At 40.5% G+C, this 26480-nt stretch overlaps 1 protein-coding gene across 1 annotated transcript in view; it reads left to right on the top strand.

Moving 5' to 3' along the window:
* FHL3 (four and a half LIM domains 3) overlaps positions 1 to 25035 on the top strand; it is a 906726-nt gene extending 881691 nt beyond the window's left edge. Inside the window, exon 8 of the mRNA XM_044083498.1 lies at positions 17376 to 25035. Within this exon, the coding sequence (XP_043939433.1) occupies positions 17376 to 17554 (179 nt within the window). The 3' untranslated portion in view covers positions 17555 to 25035. The remainder of the gene's footprint in view (positions 1 to 17375) is intronic.
* The last annotated feature ends 1445 nt before the right edge of the window (positions 25036 to 26480 follow it).

Consider the following 26480-nt stretch of genomic DNA (forward strand, 5'->3'; position numbering starts at 1 on the left):
CGTCAGGTCATCAGGGGTATAAAACATGCAGCCGATGCCATTACATCAGTCTTTATTTCCGCGTGGTGCCAGAAGCAGAAGCAGTTTGCAAGTGCAGGTTGGCCGACTCGCAAGTGCAGGTTGGCCGACTCCTGAAATTTTCGTTTTCGAGTTTCAGATCTGGTGTCTTCAACTAAAAAGCTAAGTACCCCATTGGGGAACTTTTTCTTGCTCCTTACTGATGTCAGTAAAAGTTAATAATTGCATTACTTGTGGGAAGCAAATGCCTCATAAGGATTTTCATTTGTACTGTATTCCTTGCCTAGGCCCTGACCATAACGTACCTTGCTGTCGGTTTTGTGCTTTATTTAATCAACGCACTATGCTGGTACATTTTTGCTTCCAAATATTTTGGCTCACACTTTAATTATCCAGAAATGTCATCGGTTAGCAATCTGACTACTGGAATACCTAAAAAAATGCAAAGAAAAAGACAGAGATAGGCCGTTGAGGTCCAAAACTGCCAACGACGCTTCTCCTAAGCCAGTCGCCAGTTCGCCGGTACTCAGTGAGGTTCTTTCGCAGCCCATGATACCCGCTACTTCTGATTCGCAGGCCTCTGCTGAGACCCATTCAGATTCTGGTATGCCGCAAGATGCTTCAGTTATGGAACACACGGATGTCTCTACCTTGGATGGGTCTGGAGCCGCTGTGCAGGCACCGGCTTCTGAGGGTGTTTACAGGCCTACAGATTTGTATATCAGACCGACGCCATCTTCATAACTAAGGCCAAAATCTCGACCTATGCCTAAAAAACTGACACCAGGGCCACATGTGCAGGCCCCTAGGCCTAAAAAACAAATGATCAAAATGGCTGAAGATTTCATTACTCTAATCAGGGGTAGCCCCCCCCCCCCTCCTTTTAAGAGGCCTAGGTAAGACATTGATTATGAATCTTCTGAACAAGGTTCTATTTCTTCTGACTCTTCTAATGAACAGGAATTGTCTATACCTACTTATGAGGACTCTGATGCAGATGATTCCATTCCTTCTGCTTCTTCCCCTGAGGATTTTTCTTTTGGGGAAACTTTACATACCTTAAGGGAACATTTCCACTAGGAACATCAGGATTTCTCTGAATCTAAAAAGAGACTTAGGGTTTTTCTTCTTCTTCCTCAGCATAGGCCTTTGGCTATACCTCCTGTTCTAGACATTGTTGATGATGTTTTTTCAGAATCTAGTATGGCTCCTGATTCTCTGCCTTACTCCTTGTAAGCCAGACAGATACTACAGGGTTCCTGACTCCCACAAATTCCTTTTCAAAAATCCTGTTGCATATCCTGAAACCATTTCTCAGGGTCCCAAGGGCATTAAGGCTTCTACTGCTAAAAATCCTACCCATTCTGATAGAGATTCCAGGGAGCTGGATAGGTGGGGTAAGAAGGTTTACACTTCTGCAGCCTTGGCAATCAGGGCTTTAAACTGTCAATTTTGTATGCTAAAATATCAACAGCATATCATGGGACTGCTTAAACAGAAAATTATGTTAATTTCTGAGTGTGTGGAAAACAAAGATTTACAGGATTTATTGCATTCAGCTGAACAAGTTGGAAAACATACTTTGCAATGTGGTTTTGATTCTTTGGAGGCCTCTTGCAGGACTGCTGTAACTGGGTCTGTGTTAAGAAGGCATGCTTGGCTTAAAGAGCAAAATCTGCCTGATCATGTTAAAGCAAAATTGTTGGATGCTCCTTTACAACAGGACCGTCTCTTTGGTAATAAGGCTGAAGAAGTTTTAAAGAAGATGGAAGATAAAGCTAAATCTATGCAAACTGTGAAAGATTTCTTACAAGTCCAACCTCCAAGATTTAGTAGGCACTGGCCTACTAAGAACTGGTCCTTCCCAGTTCCTTTGAGAGCCACTCAAGTCAAACCCAGACATTCCAAAGGCTCCAGGTTTCAGTCACAAGGGACTTTCAGAACAAAACAATGGGGTGCCTCCTCTTCCAAATCTGGAAACAACAAGACACCTCCCTATGGTAAGCAGTCTCAATGACTTCCCTTTCTACTTACCAAGCACTTACCTTTTAGCTGCCCCTTTGGGGTGAAAACTGGCTCTTCATGCAAGAAACTGGCAACTTATAACCCAGAACAAATGGGTTTTAAATATAGTATCCCAGGGATATAGATTTCATTTCTACACGTTGCCAATTCCAAACGGATGGCAAGACCTTCCCCCAAATCAGTGGGCAGAGGCCCAGAAACAAGTACTTTCCCTCATAAGCATGGGGGCTATTCAACCAGTACCAGAAGAGGCAAAGGGACAAGGTTTCTATTCAAGACTTTTCCTGGTACCCAGAAAAGACCAATCATGGTGTCCAATTCTGGACTTATCTACTCTAAACACCTTTCTGGACATTCCAAAATTCAAGATGCTGACTCTTCACCAGTTACTTGCTATGCTAGGCAAAGATGCCTGGTTGGCAACTGTAGATTTAAAAGAGGCTTACCTGCATATCCCAACCAGGGAATCTTGCAGAATATACCTCCACTTCAAAGCAGGCTACTTGCATTACCAGTTCTCTGCACTGCCCTTTGGCTTATCTACTGCACCCAAGGTCTTTACAAAGTGCCTGGCTCCAGTAATTGCATTTTGCAGGCAAAGAAATATTCAAATGTATCCATACAGGGACGATTGTCTAATTCAGGCAGAAAACAAGGACACTCTTCTAAACTATTTGGCGTTTGTATAAAGGGTTCTAACTTGTCTAGGGTACACTATAAACGAAAAGAAATCACAACTGGCACCCTCACAAAAAATTACATTCCTGGGTGCAAGCTTGAATACAACTGCCCAGATGGCTTTCCTTACACCAGAGAAGCAAATTCATTTGGTGACTTGCTTCAAACAGGTGGCCACAAAAACCCTGCTTTCTGCAAGGCAAATACTGCAAGCCTTTGGGTTCGTGGCCTCTTGCATTTTTCTAATTCCATATGCAAGACTGCATATGAGGAAACTTCAGTGGTACTTAAAAAGTCCATGGAGTCAGCATTGTCACAGCCTGGAAACAGATTCCTATCATACCTTGCCTGCAACTAGAATTCCTATGGTGGGCAGAGGCCTGCCACCAAAACAAGGGACTGCCATTCACACCACCCCCTGCCACCCAAACCCTAACTTCAGACGCATCAGACTATTCTTGGGGGGGGGGGCACATCTGGCAGGGAAGTGCATTCAGGGCAAATGGAGCCCAAATCAAATGCACCTTTATATCAAAAATAAATGCTAGCTGTACAGAATGCACTGACAGCCTTCAAGGACTACCTTCATCCAGGACAATTAATGATAAAGACAGGCAACACCACTGTTATGTGGTACATAAACAAGTGGGGGTACACACACCTACCCCTTTGCAGACTAGCCATGGCATTGTGGAACACGGCCTTGACCTATCAAGTACAACTACAAGCTCAATTCTTGCCAGGAAAGCTGAATACTCTGGCAGAAGAGCTAAGCAGAAATCTCATGGACCCACAAGAATGGAAACTGGAACCATGGATTTTCAACATGTTGACACACAAATGGGGGAGCCCAGACATAGATCTTTTTGACTTACCCTAGAACTATCAGTTGGACAAATTTTGCACAAGAACTCATCACAAAAAAGCCTGGAAAGTGGATGCTCTATCCTTCAGCTGGAGAAACCTATCAGTCTATGCCTTTCCCCCTCTGCCTCTGCTCTCCAAAGTTCTACTAAAAGTCAAACAGGACAAACCAAAAATGATTTTGATTGCTCCAGACTGGCCTCGCCAACACTGGTACCCACTCCTGCACAATATGTCACACCTTCCTCCATGGCACCTGCCTCAGACACCTTACTTACTGTCTCAGCAGAACAACCAAATTCTGCAAACTCAGCTCCAAACTTTGAATCTTGCAGCGTGGCTAATCTCCTAAATTCACCCTTAGCATCCATCAGCAAACCTGTGATGGATGTCATTTTGGAGGCGAGAAGGCCTAGTACTAGAAAATCTTATGCTGACAAATGGAAAATATTCTGTGCCTGGAATCAATCTCAAGGGATAAGCACAGCAGTGCCCAACATTCCTCAGATTTTACAATACTTAACTGAGATGCTTCACAAGGGCCTGTCCTTTTCTTCCATAAAAATCCATGCCTCAGCCATTTCAGCTAATTACAACACAGAGCCTCCCCTCTTCTCTCATCCTCTGCTAAAGCAGTATCTCAGAGGGGCCAAAAACTTAAGACCACCCAGGAGAGCTCCAACCCCTGCCTGGGACCTCAATTTTGTATTGGAAAAGCTCACTCTCCCTCCTTTCGAGCCAGCTGCTACTGCAGACTTAAAATTTCTCTCCTGGAAAACAGCTTTCGTTTTAGCAGCCACTTCAGTTAGAATGATTTCCGAATTACAGGCTCTTATGGCAGTGTGGAGCCTTTCATCATTTTTCATGCGGACAGGGTATCTCTCAGGACCAGTCCATCCTTCATGCTGAAGGTGGTATCCAGTGTGGCTCTTAATCAGACCATTCATTTGCCAACTTTCTTTCCCAATCCACAGAACAAGGGGGAGTGAATTCTGCATTCATTGGATGTACACAGACAACTTAGATTTTACTTAAACAGGACAAAATCACAAAGAAAATCTGAACAACTGCTGGTGGCATTTGCTGCAGGCGCAGAGGGAAAGGCTATTTCAAAGCAAACCATTTCCAAATGGATAAGCCATTGTATTAATTTCTGCTATATGCACCATGGAAAAACTATTCCCCAGGGGATCAGATCCCATTCCACCAGGGCTGCATCTACTTCTACAGCCTTTCTCAGAGGTGTTCCTACCAGGGACATTCTAGAAGCTCCTACCTGGAGTACAGTTCATATGTTCACCAAACATTACCATTTACCACTTTTCTCTAAATCCAGAGCTGGCTTTGCCACTGCTGTCCTGCAGGGCCTTATAGCTGGTCCTAATGCTGTAGAATTCCCTCCACCCAACCATAGCTTTGGGAATCTACCCAAATGTAATGACTGCAACAGTGAAACACAAAGAACATAGTACAGTTGTGTACACTTAACATAAATGTAGATGTGCGAGTGTATTCACTGTTGCAGTCCGGGCTACCCTCCCTCCAGCCCCCTATTTTTCTCTGGCTGTACCTCTACTTTTTTTCACTATGCTTTAAAGCCTTTTTGGTGTATTTGCTTTTGGGATTGGAGGTATATTTTTTGTGTTTTTAATTTTATTTGCTCCCCATTTGGGGGACACCTGACATCTGGAGCATGAAAAACTGATATAATGGGGTCGGCTGCATGTTTTATACCCCTGACGACCTGACGTCATGGAAGAAGGGACAGCAACTGATGCAGGACCCAAGACTTTGTTTATCAGGCCGACTGAGGGCAACCTGCCAGCTGATTACCCAAATGTAATGACTGCAACAGTGAATACACTCGAACATCTACATTTATGGTAAGTGTACACAACTTGTGACACCCTAGCTCTGTATAAAAAAATGGGAGAAAAAGCAGGATGTGATGATGATGATGCTTTATTGAGAACACATACTTCTAGCACCTTCCTGAAATATGCAGAGCTCTTAGCAAGTCAAGGATCTCCAAACTTCTAAGCTGAGGAAGAGGTTTCATAACTGCAGGTAGTGAGGGGTTCCAAAGAATCAAAGAAAATGAAAAAAAAATGCTAAAACTTCTGCTGGTAATGAGTACATATGCGGCTGTTGTGAACTTGTCTGTCTTCCACAGTTCTAAAGGTTTCAGTCGTATAGAAGGGCCATCTGGTCAGCCCTGTATCCCTATGTTTACTGCTGATATTCGTATGTCTCCTGTTGCACCTTTAGAAGACAACAGTGGATACAGGCATCGCAAACCTTTCAGATCTCTCATGATTTAAATGCTGTATCACAGCCTGAAACTGGTTCACTGCAACTGTGCTTGGCCAGCATGTTTCACTATTAGCAGGAAACCTCTCTCCTCCTTCATACAGTCCCACCCTATTGCTGCATGGGTTCTCAGGTCTTCAGGATGAAAATACTTTCTCCTTTTTTGACTGTACACTTAAAAATAATTCTCAACCTCTCCTCAAAGGTAGGTCAGAGGCTTTAGTGGACCAGCCCTGCTGGCTTCAGCCTTGGCCCCAACAGTTCTAGTTATGGCTGGATAACCTAAGAATTTTTATATGGGTACATTTTGCCATTGTCTGCTGACCATCAAGCCTTCTTGCTCTGAACAGGAGTTCACTGCTTCCCTTGTAGCAGAGATTTCCTAGAACCACAGCAGCAAGAAAAGGGCTGCCATTTAGAGAGCCATGATGGTTTCTTGTGCCCTTACTGGTATTCTTGCAGTGAATGCATGTCTTTTTTCTTCAAACACCTTTATTGAATCATCACTTGTGACACAGGCAATTTACATGCATATAAAAGTAATCAAACTGTATTAAGATAAACATTATCTTGTGGTGTAGTTCCTGTGTTGTCCATTACCTTACTTGGATAGAAGGAAGTTTCTTTGCTCACCAGTGGGAGTGGGGAGCCTTGAGCAGCCTACCTGTCCCTGTAGGAAGTGACCTCAGCACAAGAGCTGTAGTAATTGGTTGTTTTGGGCCATTTGCTCTTTTGTAGTTCCTTGTTTAAAATCCGCGTTTGCGCGGTTGTGCGCATAGAGCAGCGCCGGTTAAACAAGGTTAAACTTCTTCTGGCTCCGCCAAGTCTGCTCTTCAAATTTTCCCTTAAGGAAGCTCTACTCTTAGTATAATCAGACTACTCGCTATATTATAAGCCTAGCACTTGTTCTCAAAACTTCTCTACTAAGTAAGCACTCTCGTACTAAGTAAAGCACTACATCCACCTACCACCCCTGTGAATATCCACTTCCCTTAAAGGCACAGCACTCCCTTATACTGTTCTAGCATGCCGAGTGGTAGATTACTGGCGTCCTCTCCAGTTCAGCTGGTTAATCTGGGTATCTTGAGACAATGCTACAATTGTCTCATGTACACAGACAACCCTCTCCTCCTCCCAACAAACACAAATACATGTGAGAGATGCAACTATATAGCCAAATTGGAGGCTGAACTCTCTCAACTCAGGGCTGGCATGACCAGACAGGAGGAGATGGTAACCACACACACAACAAACCCAGTCCCACATAGACCTACCATAACTGCAAACCAAACACATAAAAACACAAAGACATACTCGGAGGCTCTAATAAAAAACTTATCAAAACAACAGAGGCTCCCAAAGCAGACATCCAAAAATCCACCACCTCAAAACAAAACACATGCAACACATACTTCAATAAATCAGTGTGTCAACCAATCACAGCCCTTAAGGACAAACACCATGCCTGATACACTAGTAATAGGTGACTCTATAGTCAGACACACTGATGTCCCGCTTACCAGGCTGAATAAGGAGAGGGTGACTGTGAGCTGCCTATTGGGAGCTAGGATCCGCCACATAACACACGCACTCAGGTCACTCCAAAGCAAGTACAAATATGACTCCGTCATTGTCCATGCTGGCATGAATGACCTGAGACATACCTCCCTGGACTACATGAAAAGAGACATAGAGGAGCTTTCCGATTATGTAGCCCAGGCTGGTATGACCCTGACCCTGAGCAGCATCTTGCCCTCACCAAGAATGATGCCACAATACAAAGACAAGATGATCAGCTTTAACAATTGGCTTAAGTACTGGTGTCATTCTAAGGGGATCCAATGTCTGTCTGCCTGGGATGTCATGTTGGACAAGCCACGCTGCTTTGCAAGGGATGGCTTACACCTGTCACCACTGGGCTTCCGGATATTGGCTAAGGCTCTTGCCACCCCCATAGTGCCTTTTTTAGGCAAGGCTCAAAAGACAAACCCACCTCCTTAGAAAACAAAAATGGAAAAAAATTAAGGGTAATGCTGCTCAACGCCAGAAGTCTAAATCTCAAGATGCAGGCACTCTGTGCACTCCTCAGCATGGAGAACATCGACGTCTGTGCAGTAACTGAAACCTGGTTCAAGGCTCCTGAGAGCACCCCAGCGCTACCAGGCTATACCTCGTATCATGCTTTTAGGCCCCAAAACCCGGGCCGTACCACAAAGGGAGGGGGAGTGTCCATATTCATCAAGGACACCCACACCTCCAGGTTAGTAGCAACACATGAAGCATCAGAGACCATACAGGTGCAACTAACCATAGGAAAAACTGCTATATAACTGGTAGCATGTTACAGACCACCCTCCCAATCTCAGGAGCCCCACTCAGCCTTCCTGAAGACATTGGAGGATATGAATGTATCACAAAATACCATCATACTGGGAGACTTCAACTACCCAAACATAGATTGGGTACATTATTCTAGCCCTAACACCCTAGCCCAAAGGTTCCTGGAATTCATAAATTCAAATGCACTGGAACAACTAGTCACCTCTCCCACTAGGGGAGGTAATATACTAGACCTGATCATCACAAACATGGGGACAAACTGCTCCACACCGGAGGTATACCCCTCACCAGTGAGATCTGACCACAAACTAATCACCCTGGATATACATATCCCACCTCCACCCCCAGCACAAAAGACCACAGTGAAAAACTTCTCAAAAGCAGACTTCACTCTTCTTAAGACTGAGATGGTATCCTTTAAGCCCACTGGGCCAGTGGATACCACATCCCACAATGCCGAATCCTTCACAAATGCTTTCTATGGACATCTCCAAGAATGCATGGATCATGCAATCACAAATAAATCCAAGTCCCTCTCCACCAAAGGCAAGCGTCCTTTCTGGTGGACCTCAGCCATTAACAAATTGTATAACAAAAGAAGGAAGCTACTGCACGTCAGAGCAAAATCCCATAAAGGGAAGACATCTCTGATCAACATTAGCAGAAAACTACGTTCTCTCATAAAAACATCCAAGGCCAACTTTGAGAGAAAAATCGCTAAGGACACTAAAGATAACCACAAAGCCTTCTTCAGCTATGTTAGAAACCTGGGCGGAAACCCTCAGATATGCTCAGAGTTAGTTCACAACAACAAAAAATACACTGAACCCACAGACATTGCCAACATTCTGGCTGACAGGTTCAGTGCAAATTTCTCCCCTCCCTCACCCCCAAAAGAAGAAATACTTATCCCAGCTGAATGTAATCTCCCTGTCATCTCAGATGTCCAAGTGTGAACCGCCCTCAACAAAGCTAAAAACACAGCATCAATGGGACCTGACGGTACCCGGGCTGCGTGCTACGTGAACTCCAAGAGGAGCTAAACCCGCACATAAAAATGCTATTTAACCTTAGCCTTACTACAGGATATGTACCTGAACACTGGCGTACAGCAACAGTGGTCCCACTCCACAACGGGGGTACCTCTACAGACCCTGGGAACTACTGCCCCATAAGCTTAACCAGTCTGGTCTGCAAAGCTATGGAAAGAATCATTATGGAACTCATAAACAGAGACATAGGGGACCTATTGACCCCACCCAGTTCGGCTTTGTAAAGGGCAGATCCTGCCTTTTGAACCTGGTTGACTTTTTCGAAACAGTCACTAGAGCCATTGATGAGGGCAAAGCAGTCCATACAGCCTACCTGGACTTGGCTAAGGCCTTCGACACAATACCCCACTCAGGCATCATAGATAAGCTCAACAGCTTAAACGTAAACCCTTATGTCACTAGATGGGTTGAAAACTGGCTAAAGGACAGAACCCATAAAGTTAAAATCGCTGGAGCAATGTGAGACTCAAAGCCAGTCACAAGTGGTGTCCCACAGGGATCTGTCCTGGGACCCCTCTTGTTCGACATTTATTTCTCAGATGTTAAAGCAAACATGGGAGGGTTGTGGCTGACAAAGCTCGCAGATGACTGCAAACTAGGTGCCATAGTCGATACACCAGCGGACACATACATCCTACAAAAAGGCCTCACAGAAACGGACAACTGGTGCCGGAGTCACGGCCTTAAACTAAATGCCAAAAAATGTATAGTCATCCCCTTTGGGAAAAACAAAGTACCCACAAATTATCACATAGACAGCAACCCACTGAGTATGGAAAAAGTAATTGGAGACCTAGGGACCCAAGTCGACAGCGACCTCTCATTTGACACCCACGTTGCCAAAGTGGTTAGAAAAACATTCTACCTTGCACACCTCATCATGAAGGGATTCACATCCAGATCCAAGGATGTCATTGTACCCCTATACTCCTCCCTCATCAGACCCATGATTGAGTGCAATGCCCCATTTGGTATGTACCTCACCCGGCATTTGCAACAGCTGAAGAGACCACAAAAGTACCTCACCAAGAGGATCAAGGGTCTCCAACATATGTCTTATTCTGCCAGACTAAAGAAACTTCAGCTCTATTCAGTAGCATACCACCTGCTCAGAGGTGATCTCTGCCTGACGTACAAGGCCATGTCCAATCAGGATCTGATGGACATGCTCCATCTCAAAAAATCCAAATCCATCAGGACCACGAGAGCTAAAGACTTAAACCTCGGCACAAGTATGAATAGGACATGCTGGAGGGATAGATTCATAACCCAGAGGCTTCCCATGCTTTGGAACAAGATCCCAGTTCATATCAGGCAGAGCCCCTCACTGACTCTAAATCTTGATGAGTGGATGGGAGATCGTAAGTTTACCCCAGGGGTCACATCTGTGTCACTGCTAGACAGGGGCACAGTAAACTAATTCTGTTATATAAGGGGACCTTCATTGTGTCACTACTAGACAGAGGCACAGTATTCTAAATTTATTCTGTACATTTTTGTACCATTTCATGGGGTGGCAAAAGCCACATCACTATGGCTAGGCTTACAAATGCCCCAGGGCAGATAGCCTAGTACTAAACTATGAAACTATTATATTTTACATATATTGCTATATATCATATAACCTAAACCATATTACATAAATTATTCAATTCCTTGTTTTTTTTTCTAGAAAAGAAACATCTTTATTAAACCATCACTTACTACATAGGCAATTATATATATATATATATATATATATATATATATATATATATATATATATATATATATATATATATAAATGAAAACAAACCACACTGACACAGTCCTAGTCGCAAGCATTTTCCAACACTCCCAGATGCAAACATTATACATAATTTATAATCTACCCAATCTTTCTCACTCAAGCATTACATAGCTCATTTAAATCCTGCAGCCTTTTAGAACTCCTTCCTCCCTTGTATGTTTTGTTCCCACAATTCTCATTTTTTCTATGCAGTTTGCTCCTACCCTTTTCTAAAGATCTCATTTCCATATTTTTATCTCTCTTACAATATTCACTACTTCCAGTGTACTTGGCTTAGATTTTGATTTCCATTATTCTGTGCCCACCCTCCCATCTTTCAAAACCACTCTGAAAGACTTTCTAGCTAAAGTCTGGCTCCGTTCTTGCTCAGAACAAGGGTAGCCTATATCCCCTAAATGTGAACAAGTATCTTTTCATTTCTTATACCTCCTTACTGTCCCTTCTGAAGTCTAATTCTCTTCCCTCACTATACCATAAGCCTGTTTTTCCCTAACTTCATATTGCAACTCCTGTTTGTATTGGACTAAGTTAACTTTAATTTCTCTACAGACTGTATAAAATTTCTCTAAATATTAAATGATTGTCATGTACCTAATGTCTATATTATGTCTAATTTGTTGTAATTATTTAAACTCCAGATATTTTTGTTTTATTTTTGAAGATTGTAAAATTATAAAACAATGAAAAGGACACCAGCAACTGAGATAACCAGACCGCAAAATACAAATCCAAAATAGAAAAATAATAAACGCAGTGCAAAGTCCGACACATGGCCGAGGTCTAAAATCATAAAAGTGAAATTTATTTAAAACTGGTAAGCACTTTCACGAGATTAACACTCACTTCTTCAGACCATTAAAACATACAGAACTGCCAAACACATTTAAAAACACTGCATTCAATAAGAATACTTTTCGTGATTACATCAACTGCTTTCTTAAAGAAACCGTGTACATGTCAAAAATATCTTCTTTCTCTTCTTCTTCTTCTTTCGGCTTTTCCCGGTTAGGGGTCGCCACAGCAGATCACCTGTCCGCTCATGATTGGCAGTGGAGTTTTACAGTGTTGAGTTGCCAGCCCGGCGCCCAACCTTCCACAGAAGGCACACACATGCACGCACTCACACCTAGGGCCAATTTAGAGTGTCCAATCCACCTACAGCATGTCTTTAGGATGTGGGAGGAAACCCATGCGACCACAGGGAGGACATGCAGACTCTGCACAGAAGGCACCCCAGCAGAGGATTGAACCAGAGAACCTCTTGCTGTGAGGCAGCAATGCTAACCACTGCACCACCGTGGCCGCCCTCACATATCAAAAATATCCCTTTTACAATAGCATTTGTAATAGATTATTTAGTTTTTATTTTGGAGCGTTTAAGAGGGTATATACTGCATGATATACCTTGTATTGGGTGAGTGTATTATGAGTTTAGATACATTTCTCACATATCAAAAATATCAGGATGAGAAAGGTATCTAAACTCATAATACACTCACCCAGTACAAGGTATATTGTGCAGTATATACCCTCTTAAACTCTTCAAAATAAAAACTAAATAATCTATTACAAATGCTATTGTAAAAGGGAAAAAAGTATATAGAATACATAATACATATACGTAACCAAATGTCATTTCAGTAGAGGTCTATTTTTTAAAATAGGTTTGATAGGTACATACCCATTCAACCCCATAGCACCGTCCGCCCTCGACCTAATAATCCACTTTGTTTCATTAACTTCAGTGTGGTTATGTAAGTCCCGTAAACACTCATTTACTACTATTTGTTCGATGGCCAAAAATTTAAACTCGTGCAATACTAGGCTTTACAACATGTTTGGCCAAAGAATTTGTTACATTGTGAATGCTGATGCTATACAGATGCTCCCTCATTCGATCCCTTAACCATCTATTGTTTTTTCCTACCCAGAAAAATCCACAGGCAGTACAGTACGCTAAATAAATGTTAACACTATTACAATTAGCAGTAGCACAAAAACAAAATTCCTTGCCTGTAACAGGATGAATAAATCTACCACTACTGTCAATATATTTACAATAAGTACAAGTAAAACAGGCTGGGGTACGTCCATTATCTCTCTCTAAACTGTTAATAACAGGTCCACTGTGTTTATACCCACATAGCCTCTTCACAGATTTCTTGTTCTTATACCTGAATTTACGGCGTTCCCCTACAATCTCTTTTAAATTCTCATCAGTAGTTAATACACCCCAATATTTATTAATAATATTTTTGATGCATTTTTTATCATTACTGTAATATAAAGAATACCTTAAGCCATCTGTAAATGTCTTATCTTCAGTTCATAGATCTTGCCTTTGTGAAAAATATGGATGAACGGTAGTAACCCTTTTTGTCGTACGTCATCACACGTCAGTTTAACATCATTAGGATGATACCCCCTGCTTATGTCTGTTCAATTGATTCAGTTAATTTCCGAAGGCCTCATCAGTAACATTGAGCCTGGAGGCTGTCATTGCTTGTCCTTTGATAATATTGGAAAACACATACGGGGGGTGCATACTAGTCCTATGTAATAACTTATTACGATAGCAGGCTTTCCTATATATTTCTGTAGTGATGGTATTCCCTTCATTCACAATACTGACATCCAAAAAATCTATGGTATTCTCATCCTTTTTAATATCAAACTTCAAATACTCATCTATATTTTGTATATAACTGCAGAAACAATCAAATTCTTGTTAACCCCCAGTCTAGATAAACAAAATCATCTACAAATCGGTGATAAAAAGGGATATGTACCTTAAAATTGTCATTCGTCGATATATATATTTAGTCTCCCATACAGCCATAAAAATGTTAGCATAGCTTTTGGCACAAGGAGTGCCCATAGCTACGCCATCCATTTGCAATTAATACTTACTGTTAAAGACAAACATGTTATTCATTAACACCATTTCCATAAAGGTACAAATCACATCAATGTTATTACTATTAACATCACTATATTGCATTAAATATTCTCTTGGAGCAATAATACCTTGTATATTGGGAATCTTGGTGAACAATGAGCACACATACATAGTGACAAATTGAATGTTAGCCTTTTCATCCCATTGAGAATAAAACATATGTAAATCCTGTAAAAGAATTCTTGGTATCCTGTAAAATTCATTCATAACAGTCTAAAAATGGGTGTACCTGCTTTTCATCCAAAATAGAGAATGGTTCCATTACCCACCCCAGTACCTGAAACAATAGGTTGTAACGGAGGAATGGAGGAGTGCTTATGGATCTTAGGAATACCTTGTATACATGGTATAGTTGGATATTCTACAATCTTCTTCTTCTTTCGGCTTTTCCCCGTTAGGGGTCGCCACAGTGGATCACCTGTCCACTCATGATTGGCAGTGGAGTTTTACGGTGTTGAATTGCCAGCCCAGCACCCAACCTTCCACAGAAGGCACACCCATGCACACACTCACGCCTAGGGCCAATTTAGAGTGTCCAATCCATCTACAGCATGTTTTTGGGATGAGGGAGGAAACCAGAGAACCCAGAGGAAACCCACGCGTGCAATATTTATATAAATCCTCAGTAATAAACCTGTTACTCAACAGTTCTAAAAGTATAATATCAATGGAATTTTTGATCATTTTAACCTCACTGCCTCCAGTGGGTTTATAAACCTTTCTATCACTCAACATCTCACCCATGGCTTTATTATAAAATTCATTCTCCATTATTACTGTAGGTCCGCCTTTATCAGCAGGTTCTATATCAATATTGACATCCTGCTGCAAATCTTTCAAAGCCCTTCTTTCCTTCCCATTCAAATTATAAAATCTTCTTTTACACCCAGTTTGATTAAATAACCGATATACATCATCTGTACATAATTTACCAAATGCTTCTAATAGGGGATGGTTAATAGGAACCATATTGCTGGGTTTTCTATAAAAACAAGTGTCGTCATTTCCCAAACTAGATGGATGAAATTGCATTTTCAGCACTATATTCCGAATAAACAATTTTAAATCTAACACAGTCTCAGCAAGATCTTTGGACTGTTGCCTAATCCAAAGACACAAGAGCAACTGACAGAAGCCAAGGGCTATGTACCATGAAGTACTTCACCAGACTGGAGCTCTCGTTCACTTCACGTAGACTAGCCTTACCCCCCTCATCACACATCAATTGTTTCCTGGGAGCCATTCTGAACATCAGAGAAGGTATGGTAACTCCAAGAAGATAATATGGCGATGTTAGTTTTATTTTTTTGTTACAGGCTGCAACCCTGTCTTCAAAGGAGCACTTAAAACTCTATCTAGTGTGTCCTCCTCATTTTTCATAGTCTCTCTTGCAAGGCTGCACACGAGGATCCTCTGGAGGTACTTGCACAACTTGTAGCATTAGTACAATTACCCCTTGGATAGGATACTTCCCTTTATCCCCAGATCACAGGGGGCTCTACTGGTAGACAAAGCAAGTGAAGGACAACTTTGGGAAGCCCTTTGTAGAAGACAGAGAGGGACAGTGTATGTGATAATGGATACCACTACTGTATCTCGGAGTGCATATGGGAATCACAGAGGTCCAGGGTTCATGGAAGGGTCTGAACAAATGTATCCACTTCCCAAAAGTGTTGGCCATTATCTTTGCTCTCCAAGTAGTCAAGGTGACATTGTACCCATGCATTTTTTGCCAAATCGCAGACAAAACCACAGTCATGTGACACAAAAATAAGGGGATTATCAGATCTTATTGAATGCACTGGTTTGCTGTGATGACATGGCATCTTGCAACCAAACAGAATATCTTCATCCTAGCCTGTTACACAATAGAACATTCTAGTGGACCAGCTAATCAGGTTTGTCACCTATTTATTGCAAAATATTGTTTAATACTTTCAATACCTAAATTTGCAGCACTAAACTTTGCACATTTGTCTCCTTGAATTTGTATAGTAAATGTATTTCAGATGCTGTAGAATGTAGTTGTACATTGCAATGATGATCTGTATAAGGACACATATCATGATGTGCCTTTGACATCCATTGTCTTTTTTATGTCCTTGTATACCTTTTATCCACTCTCTGTGACTGTGTCTTCTATACCTATCATATTGTGTCTTTGCCATCTGGCCCAGGTAGTGGCAGAAAAGGGGTTTTATGTCAGCCTATTTACCTAGTTAACAAGGTAAAAAATATATATACATAAATGTAGAAGACTGGATAATTATTCCATCCACTCTTCTACATTTATGTATTTTTTTACCTTGTTAACTAGGTGAATAGGCTGACATAAAAACTCTTTTCTGCCACTATCTGGGCCAGATGACAAAGACATTATTACAGCCATGAAAACCCGTTTCAGCAAACGGCTCTTCGCCAAATGATAACCAGCGAAATCTAACTCCCATGAATGGCCATTTTACCAAATTTTTTCCTAGGGGGAAAAAAATGCTTGGCTATCATTGGGAATTTGCCCTTTTCCCCGCTGTAGTGTGATCTCGGAGTTGGTATATCTAGTTAGAGAGGGTATGGGGGTACAGCACCCCACATTTGGGGGTGTTAAGGGTGAAGCCCTCCACTTTGTAGGGTTTTAAATTTTGTCTGGTTTTAGGTTGGCCAAGCATTTTTTTTTCCTGTCTCCTGTTTTTTTGTCTGTTCGAGGGAGTTAAATTGGGATTGTGGGAGAGATTTTCATCTCATCATTTTCCTGTTTTGCTTCTGTTACAACCATGTAGTAAAAAAATGAAAACTGTTACTTTGAATACAAACATTGAATATAATCAAATAACTTGCACACAAGCCTTTAAAAGTGATGGCAGGAAAAGTAATGATCTCAAATTTCACAGGATTAATTTGGGTAGGGATGATTGTGGGTTAGAGTTTAATGGTGCATTAGTCTTTCCTTTAGGTTTTTCAGCCTCTGACTGAAAATATTGTCTTCACTAAACATACAAACTGTTCTGTGCCTTTGAGTGACAAGCTGTGAGTCGCAAATTATTATCAAGGTATAACAGGGAACTAAGCACTTCACCGCTTTCAAAGGGTTGCTTGGAACTAGTACACAAAGTTAAAAAAAATAAATAAAACCAGCAGTAAAAGCAAATACTTGGAACATATGGATAAGACAATTGGGTGTGTCTGCATGTCTGCACACTTGTACTGTTTTCAGCATGTATTAAAGATGAGCTCTGTATTCAGTTTCTAGCCCATGTGTCAACATATTTTCTTTAATGATCTTCTAATGTTTTATGCATATGTAATAAAATGTAGTACGCTACTAAGGCTTTTTTTTCTTTAGGTTTTGGAGGAGGCAAATTCGTTGCCTTTGAGGAACGCCATTGGCATCAGACTTGCTTTAACTGTAGTCGATGTAAGATGTCACTTTCAGGAAAAGGATTCTTCCCTGAGGAAAAAGAAATTCTGTGTCGTGAATGTAAAGTGGTCCTGTTAGCTCAACGTACTTGCAGCACTGCTTAGAAAAGTTTACAAGAAGATCAGATTCTTTGAAATATGCTTCTGTCAAGAGCTCTCTCTATATATTTTTCATTATGAAAGATAAACTGTCATTAATAAAGTCCCTTTGTTCTGGTGAGGGACTGATTGAAGTGTGGTCTTTATTTGCAATATAGGACTGATTTTGCTTACTAGCAAACTTGACATTTTCTGTTACCACAAATCCTTTGCTGAAGATTTTGAAGACACAGAGCTGAGGTGATTAACTTTTACTGCATAGTAGAGTTTATTTACCAAAGAGCTTGTTTTACTTGAATACGGTTCTCTGTGTAGTTTGTATCTTTCACAAAGAATTATACTTGGGTCGAATTTTGTAAAGTTACAATTATTGATCTTTTGTCTGTTGCTTTTGTATAAAATGTAGAGGATTCTGTGGCCTGAGTAGCAGAATTCAGTCTACAGTTGTACAGAATTACCCAGCAGTGTAAATCTTGGCTCTAAATGGTTGTCAGTCTTGAAGTGACATCCTAACCCCATGTGAAAAAATGGGGAAAAAGGGGTTGTGGATGGATGGATGGCTGGACCATGCTGTAAAACGTGATAAAACTGCATAAAGCATTAAGCAAACAGATCAGCTCTGAATGCTGGGGCTGAACTCTGTGGTGACAGTTCTTTAAGTCTGTGTACAGATGATGGTAGAGAATTGTACATGTGCTGTGAGCATGCTTTATTGCTGCTGTTGTAATACTAGAGAATTGTTGTCAGATTGTTTTCCATATGTACGTTTCTGTAATTATGTAATTCACTTGCCATTTTTTGATGCAGAAAGAGTTCATCAGCATCCATGTCATTTTGAAATGGTGGACATCATTTCTTAAACTAAATACAACTAAGCTTTGCAGTAACAGTTTATTTAAATATGAATATATATACTTTTATAATTTGATATCTTTTGGGGGACATACTTTTTCTGTTTTGTTTCTTCTGTTTTATGGTTTTGAAGTAAGCACAATGACCACAGTAACTTGTCCTATGAAGCATCACAACTTTCCATTATAGTAAAAGTGTGGATATTTTTTAGGATTAGTAAGTTAAAAAAAAGGTATTAGTCATATGATAGACTAATGGTTTATGCCACCAACTGCAATGCAGGTGTGTTTCATCTTTGTGTCTCTTCTGTCATCCAGTCTGGCACACCAGCAGATAAACATGTCAAGAGATGCATAATTCTCCAGGGCAGTGACATGACCTGTCAGTGATGGTAGGAGGTGGACTGTTAGCTATGAATGTGCAGGTTCGTCTTTCTTTGAGGGCATAAAGAATGTGCTACACAGTTGTGCGTGGCTGTTGAAAGGTACCAGTAGCTAGCCCACCATACATTCTCATATTCTGTGGTTAAGTGCTGGTTTTGAGCATTCTGTACTGTGCATCTGGCAGTATAGCAAAGTGGACTAAAGGTGTAAGCTTCTAATGAACTGTATCATGAACGTCCAGAGTTTGAGCCCTACTGACTGTGCTTGTATACTTCATAACTGAGCAAATCACTTAACCAGACCAGTTCTCCTGAGTCACTTATACTTAGTGAATCATGCCCAGTTAATGAATAAGTAGTGATGTTGTGTAAAGGGATATCATCAGTCCCACACTAATGCATTGGGTAAACATATTAATGGCAAATACTTAGAGCACAGCACCAGGTGTGGATTAAGAAAAATAAATGTTGCAAAGAGCCCTAGGTCTGCAGTCTTATTTTTATTCAATCACTCCTCCTTTTGTAAAAATGGTTCATCTGAGAATTGAAGGACCCGAGTAACTAACTGCAATTACCATCATATCCCACAGCAGTAGTGGCTTGCAGACTGTAGCTTTAGAAGTCTAACACTATACTTCCACGTGCAGTGAATTCATGGCTTTATTTTTAAAACTGGTTGGCATTGTTGCTCTTTCTTAGATCACATTATGGAGTAGATTTCTTTCTTTCTCTCTCTCTGCCCCACAGAAACTCTGTGCATAAGCAGCTTGCTGAGGTGATCATTTAAAAAAGCTCAGACTTATGGTTTTTATTATCAACTGCCTAATCTGTGATTCAGTAAGGAAAGCAATGTCATGTTGGTACTCCTTATGTTACACTGAAAAATATGAAAAAAAGTGTCACAACTGAATTTTTTGCTACTGTTTCAAATAAGTAGGTCATAATTTTGCTTTGTATCTCTGCTTTGTTATCTTATAAAGTTGGATTTGACTTTTTGGTTGGCTGCATACGTACATATTCAACACTTTTGTGTCATCCTGTCACTCTCTGGTCAACTTATTGTGAATACTGTCACAGAATAAGCAAAGATTAAGTCAACATTCTGAATGGTTAAGTTGAGTGTGTTGTTTCTCTTTATATTCATCTTGGTGTTCACTTAGTAATGTTTGGATTGTAAAGTAAGATTGTATATTAAAATTTTGTCATTTCAAACCTTCCTTTTCTGGTAGTGGTGACTGTCTTACCAAGTCTCACTGCACTGTGCTTCTGTTTCATCTGCAAGAAAGCAGAACATCTGTTTGAAGACCTGGGTTATAAATTCTTATTTAAGATCCTTTGCTAGTAACACACTCGTTTCTTAGTATGAGCAAGCATGCTGTCGTCAACTTAAAGCTGTAAGCCAAAATGTAAGACATCCTTCCCCTCCTCTCTATCTTCCAGTCTGAATTCATGTTTAAGTGCAAGAAAGAGCTGTACTTTTGTACAGTTCTGTTAAATGTTCTGCATAATGGCTTCTGAAATGCATTCGGTGATAACCGACTTTTTGAAACACAGCTCTAAGGTGACTGAAGAATGCTTTAGTCCCTCCTGTCTAACACATGGCTTTTCAATGAACTGAGCGAACATTCATCGGTTCACATTTCCTAAATGAGCAACAAATGTAGCTGCAAAAATGCAACTCTTTTTCAGTGCGTTAGTTTTTAAACACCGTCTATCTGATGCTTCTTTTGTGAAATGTAAGACTTTTTACTCTTTTTCTCACTTGAAGTGCATCTCTGTGTAGAGATGGACCTTGGTAGTGAGAACGTTCAAAGGTAAGTACTTGGCTAGCTGCCTTTGTCAGCTAATTTAAACCTGACCAGTTTCTCCCTTAGAAATAAGAAACAAACCCAGTACCATGTTTCTGTAAGGTAAATACCTTAACCATTACACCAATCCTTGGATGAACTGAGTACAGGTAAAGGAGTTCTGATAAATATTGGGCAGTAGGACTGCTATAGTAATATGTTTAGTGATCTAAACAAAGAAACACTTGCATTAACAGGATAAATTAAACTTGCAAGTTCAGGCATTTGATCTAGCTGTGGGGTGCTTTTGGACTCTGAGAGGATAACACTTCACATTTATAACTGTAAACATGCTCACACAAAATGACACTTATCTTAACAATACAACTATGTCCTTCATAAGGACAGTAATTTCTGAACATTTCTTTTTCATTTCCCACCATTTTTAAAGGTCTGTCATGGACAAGTACTGAAACATGTCTCCTTAAACAGATTGCAAGATATAGTAAAATGGAGAAGCCCAACAGAAACCTAATTTTTTGTTTAAATGCTGCATTTTGTTGCTAAGAGAATGCAGTAGATTCTTAAATGTAATTGTTTTGCTACTGTATCAGCAGAGTCCTAGATTACATCTAATTTATGGACTCCATTAGGTTGTACTTTACAAATGTAAGCTAAACAGAAATTGCTCTATAGAACTGTACACTAGTACCACTGCAGTCAAACTGTTTTTCTTGCGCTGCAGTAAGCATTTGTTTCATATCCTGTAATCTACTTTTTAGGGATTAATTGTAGTATGTAGTATAAAATGTATGTTTTAATATTGGAAAAAAAGTACAGTATACAGGGGAAATCGCCCATTTGATTTCCTCATGCGTGTTAAGAAAGTGAAGTTTTTTACAGTGTACTTTATGACTAGAAGCTGGGCTAGGAATCTGTTGTTGCAGACCTGGGGGTAGCAGTTCCAGCTGTCTTTGCTGATCATGAGTGATTGAGCTGCAAGTGAGCTATTAACAGAAGTGCAGGCAGTTTAAGATGGCAGGAGTGGGAAACTTATTGTGGTAGAATTTCTTAAATGAATGGCCATACTCAAAAGTGATGTCTTATAGGTACTGCATGTTAATATGGGGAAAATGAGGCTTGTAAGTCACCCATAAATGCTGATAGGTACAACAGCTTCATTTATAAACAGGGCTAGTTGTAACATTCAAAATAAAAGGAACAGATTACAGGGTAGCCCCAACCTCTAACCAAATCTAGTAGAAATCTGTCTTTCTGATTCATGGTCACTATTGCTGAAATACTTTTACTTCCATCACAATAGTTCTTGTCTCCTTTGATTTCTTTTGCCATCTGCATGCCCTTTTGAGGAAACATTTCAAGTTATGGCAAACAGTATTTTTTTCTAGTGCTTTTTATAGGGTCTGCAGAACCTGCTTCCCCTCATTAACCATATGTCATTTCCTTTGTGAGTACTGAAAATGTAAAAATAATATGCTAATTGGGTGCTATGCAGTCAGGAATATTGATCACTTGCTAGGAGGACTTTCTTGTTCATTTGCTGAAAACATTTTTTGTTTTCCTGTTCATTTTAATGTCTATTGTAGAGGTCTTTGCCATGGATTCATAGTACAGACATCAGTTCTTTGTCTTTTTTTCATGCTGACATCCTACCGTCATCTGTGTTGTCCTTTTTCAGCTTCAGATGTTTGTCTTCCTCAGGTCTTTACTCAGAGTAATATACTATCAATGTTAGTTTATTCGTCCTGCCACCTGGTAGAATACCTTTGATTGGATAATGTGTCACTTGTTTGACCCTCACCAGAATCACCTTTATGAGAATGGGAATGCATCTTGGATCATTTGCTGAACATGGTTTTATTTCTGAGTCTATGTTTTGCCAAAATTCTTTGTGTGCGAATGAAGGGCATCATTCATCTTGGTAGTTAACTCAGTATCAGATAAAAAAAAATAGCACTTAAATGCTGACTTAAAAAGAATTTGTTCCTGGCTTGTAGCTAACATGCCTTCTCTAAGTCTCAGAACAAAACGTGAAGCTGTGGGAAAAAAAAGTGAAAACAAGACCGAAATTAGTATTTTATCTAGTCATTCATTGTGACAGTCACCGTCTCTCAGTTTTTGTGCAATTTCTTTTTGGCGCCATACCCTCTGTTGACTGAAATGTGCTCTTCATCCCGTATTGACCTGCTTGTTCTGTTCTGTGGTGCTGATGAGGTCCTGCTGTACCTTTTTGCATCACTTCCCTCTTCAGGGTAAGAGTGCCTTGCAGAGTCTTTCCTTCCTTTGTGATTCCACCACCCCGCCTTCCTTAAAGTCAGGAGGCCCATATCATATATGCTGCCAGTATTAGATATGCAAGAGAAGGGAATCCTAACTCGGAAGAGTGAGGCCAACATCACAAGCATCACCAGTGATGATGTTGGTTGTTCATGCCCCATCCTTCTATATGGTTGCCCATCTTTCCAGTCAGAGTATTCACTTTTCACCAACTGTAGACAGAAAGATTTCCTGTACTTCCTTCCCACCTATGGACAAGCTGACATAATCTGTTCATTTCTATCACCCTACTTTAGCTACGTGAGCTCTTAAGTGGCTAATCAAACTCTGTTTTCTAGGTCATATTCAGAGGTCCAGTCTTCTTTCACTTTCTTTTGAAGTTATCAGTTCTGTCAGCTAACTAGACTTTGCACTGATTGTTATTAAATTTGTCTTATCTGTAATTAGTTGCAGCACTGTCATGTATGTAAAGTGCATAACCCCATGGTATGCGTTGTTTGGGTTAATCCCATGGTATGCATTATTATGGTTAATCCTGTGGTGTACATCATTTGGGTTCATCCCATGGTGTGCATTATTTGGGATGGACTGCAGCTGATGCAGGTGAGTATGAACTAGCTGTGCTCAACTGAATTTAAACTTTTATCAGAAATACTCACTGTAGACGTAACATTTTTAGTTTTTTACATTCCCTGGTAGGTAGAACTATAGAAGTCTCTGTTTGCAAAGTGCCAACTTCATTGGCAACAGAGATAGAGCCTTGACTACAGCCTATATGATCCAGGATTGATTAGAGTTGTGGCACCATTTGCCTCTCTCAAGCTGAGTGCCACATACCCATGAACATAGTGGAAGGAGAGAGGAATATGCCTAGGAACCTGTGCTATGCTCAGTCTCTTACTGGAGACCTTCAAGACAGAGAGGCATATGCTGACTTGTAACACTCACAGAAGTATGTGACAGTTCCGTTCATTGTCCCTTAAAGGAAGAAAAAAAGTGACTTCACTGTGAATGACAGTTTCTAGAGCTTGACCTTGCCCCATGGAGAATTAATGGACCATAGGACTATCCATGGTGGAACAAATGAATCAGTGGAGTTACTAGGGCAGAAAGCTTTATTTCTGATGTGTAGGGCTGGAAATAATGTACCAGCTTCAGTATACTTTACTCAAAATTGTGTTGAATGCTTTACCCCCTCCCAGTATTCTAGGTAAGAAATGTTTTTCCTGGACTCTACAGAGTGTTGTGCTTATTGCATTCATGTCTTTTCAAATGACATTTATTTATGTGACCTTTATCTGAATAAAACCCATTAGAAGCAGCACTCTCCTTTTGGGGTTCAACAAGAACTGTGATTTGGTTATGTGACTTGTGAGGAGTTGTGCTTTGCACATGTGGATGTGGGAATCAAACTCTGGTCTTGCGGTAGGTTGTTTACAATGGGTTATCATAACCACTAAGTTGTATAATGATACAGCTTGATTGTTAACTGCACCATTATTTAAGGAATTCTTTTGAAAGCAGTGCACTTAAGATAGCAATGTAACATTTGCTGTCCCAGTCAATTTGACAAATGATAAATGGATAGAAAATATTTTTTTTTTAATCTGCATTGTTTAATGTGTTACTGATGATCGAGGAAGGAGGTAAGGAATTGTGAAGTAACCTACAGACTTCTCATACAGATTCTTGTAAAAGTGAAAATACAATTCCTTAACAATGACATTCACAACAGCCACTCCTTGGATTGTTGCAGGACTGTTGCCATCAGAAGTTTTCCTTTCAGCAACACAATTCAATTAAGATTTTAGTGTAGACACGCACATACTGTACATGTAATATATAATTTGATATCTAATTGTACGCATCTTTATACATTCTTTCTTTATAACCAAATCTTACTTTTATGTAGGCTAGACCTACAACCAAAGTAAAAGTTAAGTTTTAAGATGATTGGTATGCATGTTGATATTTTTTATTTTACTCACCTATGCAATATATTATTTCAAAAAAAAAAAAAAAAGCTTTGATGCTGGTATGTCAGAGTGTAATTATGTGTCTGTTTAAACCTTCAGCATAATGAACATTCTGTGAAAGTCACTTTTGAGTTATGTACTGCATTTTAATTTTGTATGGTTAAAAATAATAAAATTTAAAATCAGACTGCATTTATTGTTTTATATTTATGTAGTTAGATGCATGTGTAGTAGAATTTGTGCTATTGTAGCTTTTACATGCAGCAGCTGGTATTTACACGTGGACAAAGGTAAGCAATACAGGTAAAGTTACCTGAAGTGTAGCAATGATTTTGTGGCATTATGTATTAGCTTCAGGAATGTAGTGCCCCCTTCCCCATTATAGTGCATGTTTCTAGACAGCATACATTGTCGGTACTGCAAAAGAAAAAATAGTCCTAAGAAAAAACATTTAGGTGTTCTAGAAAAAAATGGTAGCTATATCCAGGTTTATGCATTTAAAATTTAACATTTAAATTCTAGCCTATTTCATTACACAAAATTATTTTTAAAAACTGTGCCCCTGTGGCCTTCACTCTTGAGAGTTAGTACAGGTAATAATTACACTTCTGCAAGATGATGATATTGGATTCCAAGCAGAGCTTGTAGTGTTGTAATGATCAAAGCTTTTTGGTGATAAAACTCTGAGCAATCCCCTGTCTTGAGTTGATTCTAAAGGACATGTACATGAACTCATGCAAGCCAAAAGGAGTCACAAAGGCTGACCTCTCTCTAGCTTTGGGAGTCAAGGTCACCTTCCAGTAACCCTTGGTAAGATCAAAAGTGATAAGATACTTAGCTGCACCCAGCTGCTCTAGGGCTTCATCTGTCCTAGGCATGGGGTAAGCATCTGACTCTGTGTGACTATTTAATTTCCTGTAGTCCACACAGAACCTGGTGCTGACATCCTTCATTGGTACCAGCACCACTGGGGAGGCCCAGGGACTGCTAGACTCCTGAATTACCCTTAGTTCCAACATTTCCTGTATGTCTTCCCTCAGAGTCTGTTTGACTCTCTTGGGCACCCTATAAGGGGCCTGCTTAATAGGACTTTGGGGTCCTGTATCCAGATGCTGCTGCACCAGGTGGGTGTACCCAAGTTTCCCAGTGAACATGTCCCCAAACTCTCCTGTAACACTGCTCGGATTTCTCGATTATGGGTAGGGGATAGCTACTGGGATATTGCTTACCCTTTCCACTGAGGTGTCAGTCCTAGCCTCACTAAGAAGGTCAGTCACCAGATCCCCCCAGACTCCTTCTGCAATCCACTGCAAATACTCAGCACAAGGGCCCTCCCTATCATGGTAAGGTTTCATCATGTTAACATGGTACAATTTGTGCCCCTGCCTCCTGCGTAGCAGTTCTGCCTCCTGCGTAGCAGTTCTGCCATGAAGTTAACATCACTGACCTTCCTTACCCCCTTGTAGGGTCCCTCCCAAGCAGCCTGCAGCTTGATGTGTCTGAAAGGAATGAGAACCATTACCTGCTGCCCTATAGCATACTCTCTAGCTTGAGCATTCCTGTCATATCAGACCTTTTTCTGCTGTTGCGCTTCTGCCAGGTTCTCCTGGGCCAAACCAACAAGTTTCCTGAGCCTT

This window comes from Protopterus annectens, chromosome 1.part1 (assembly GCF_019279795.1).
Source record: "Protopterus annectens isolate FY-2018-M chromosome 1.part1, PAN1.0, whole genome shotgun sequence".
In the NCBI taxonomy this organism is placed as follows: Eukaryota; Metazoa; Chordata; order Ceratodontiformes; family Protopteridae; genus Protopterus; species Protopterus annectens.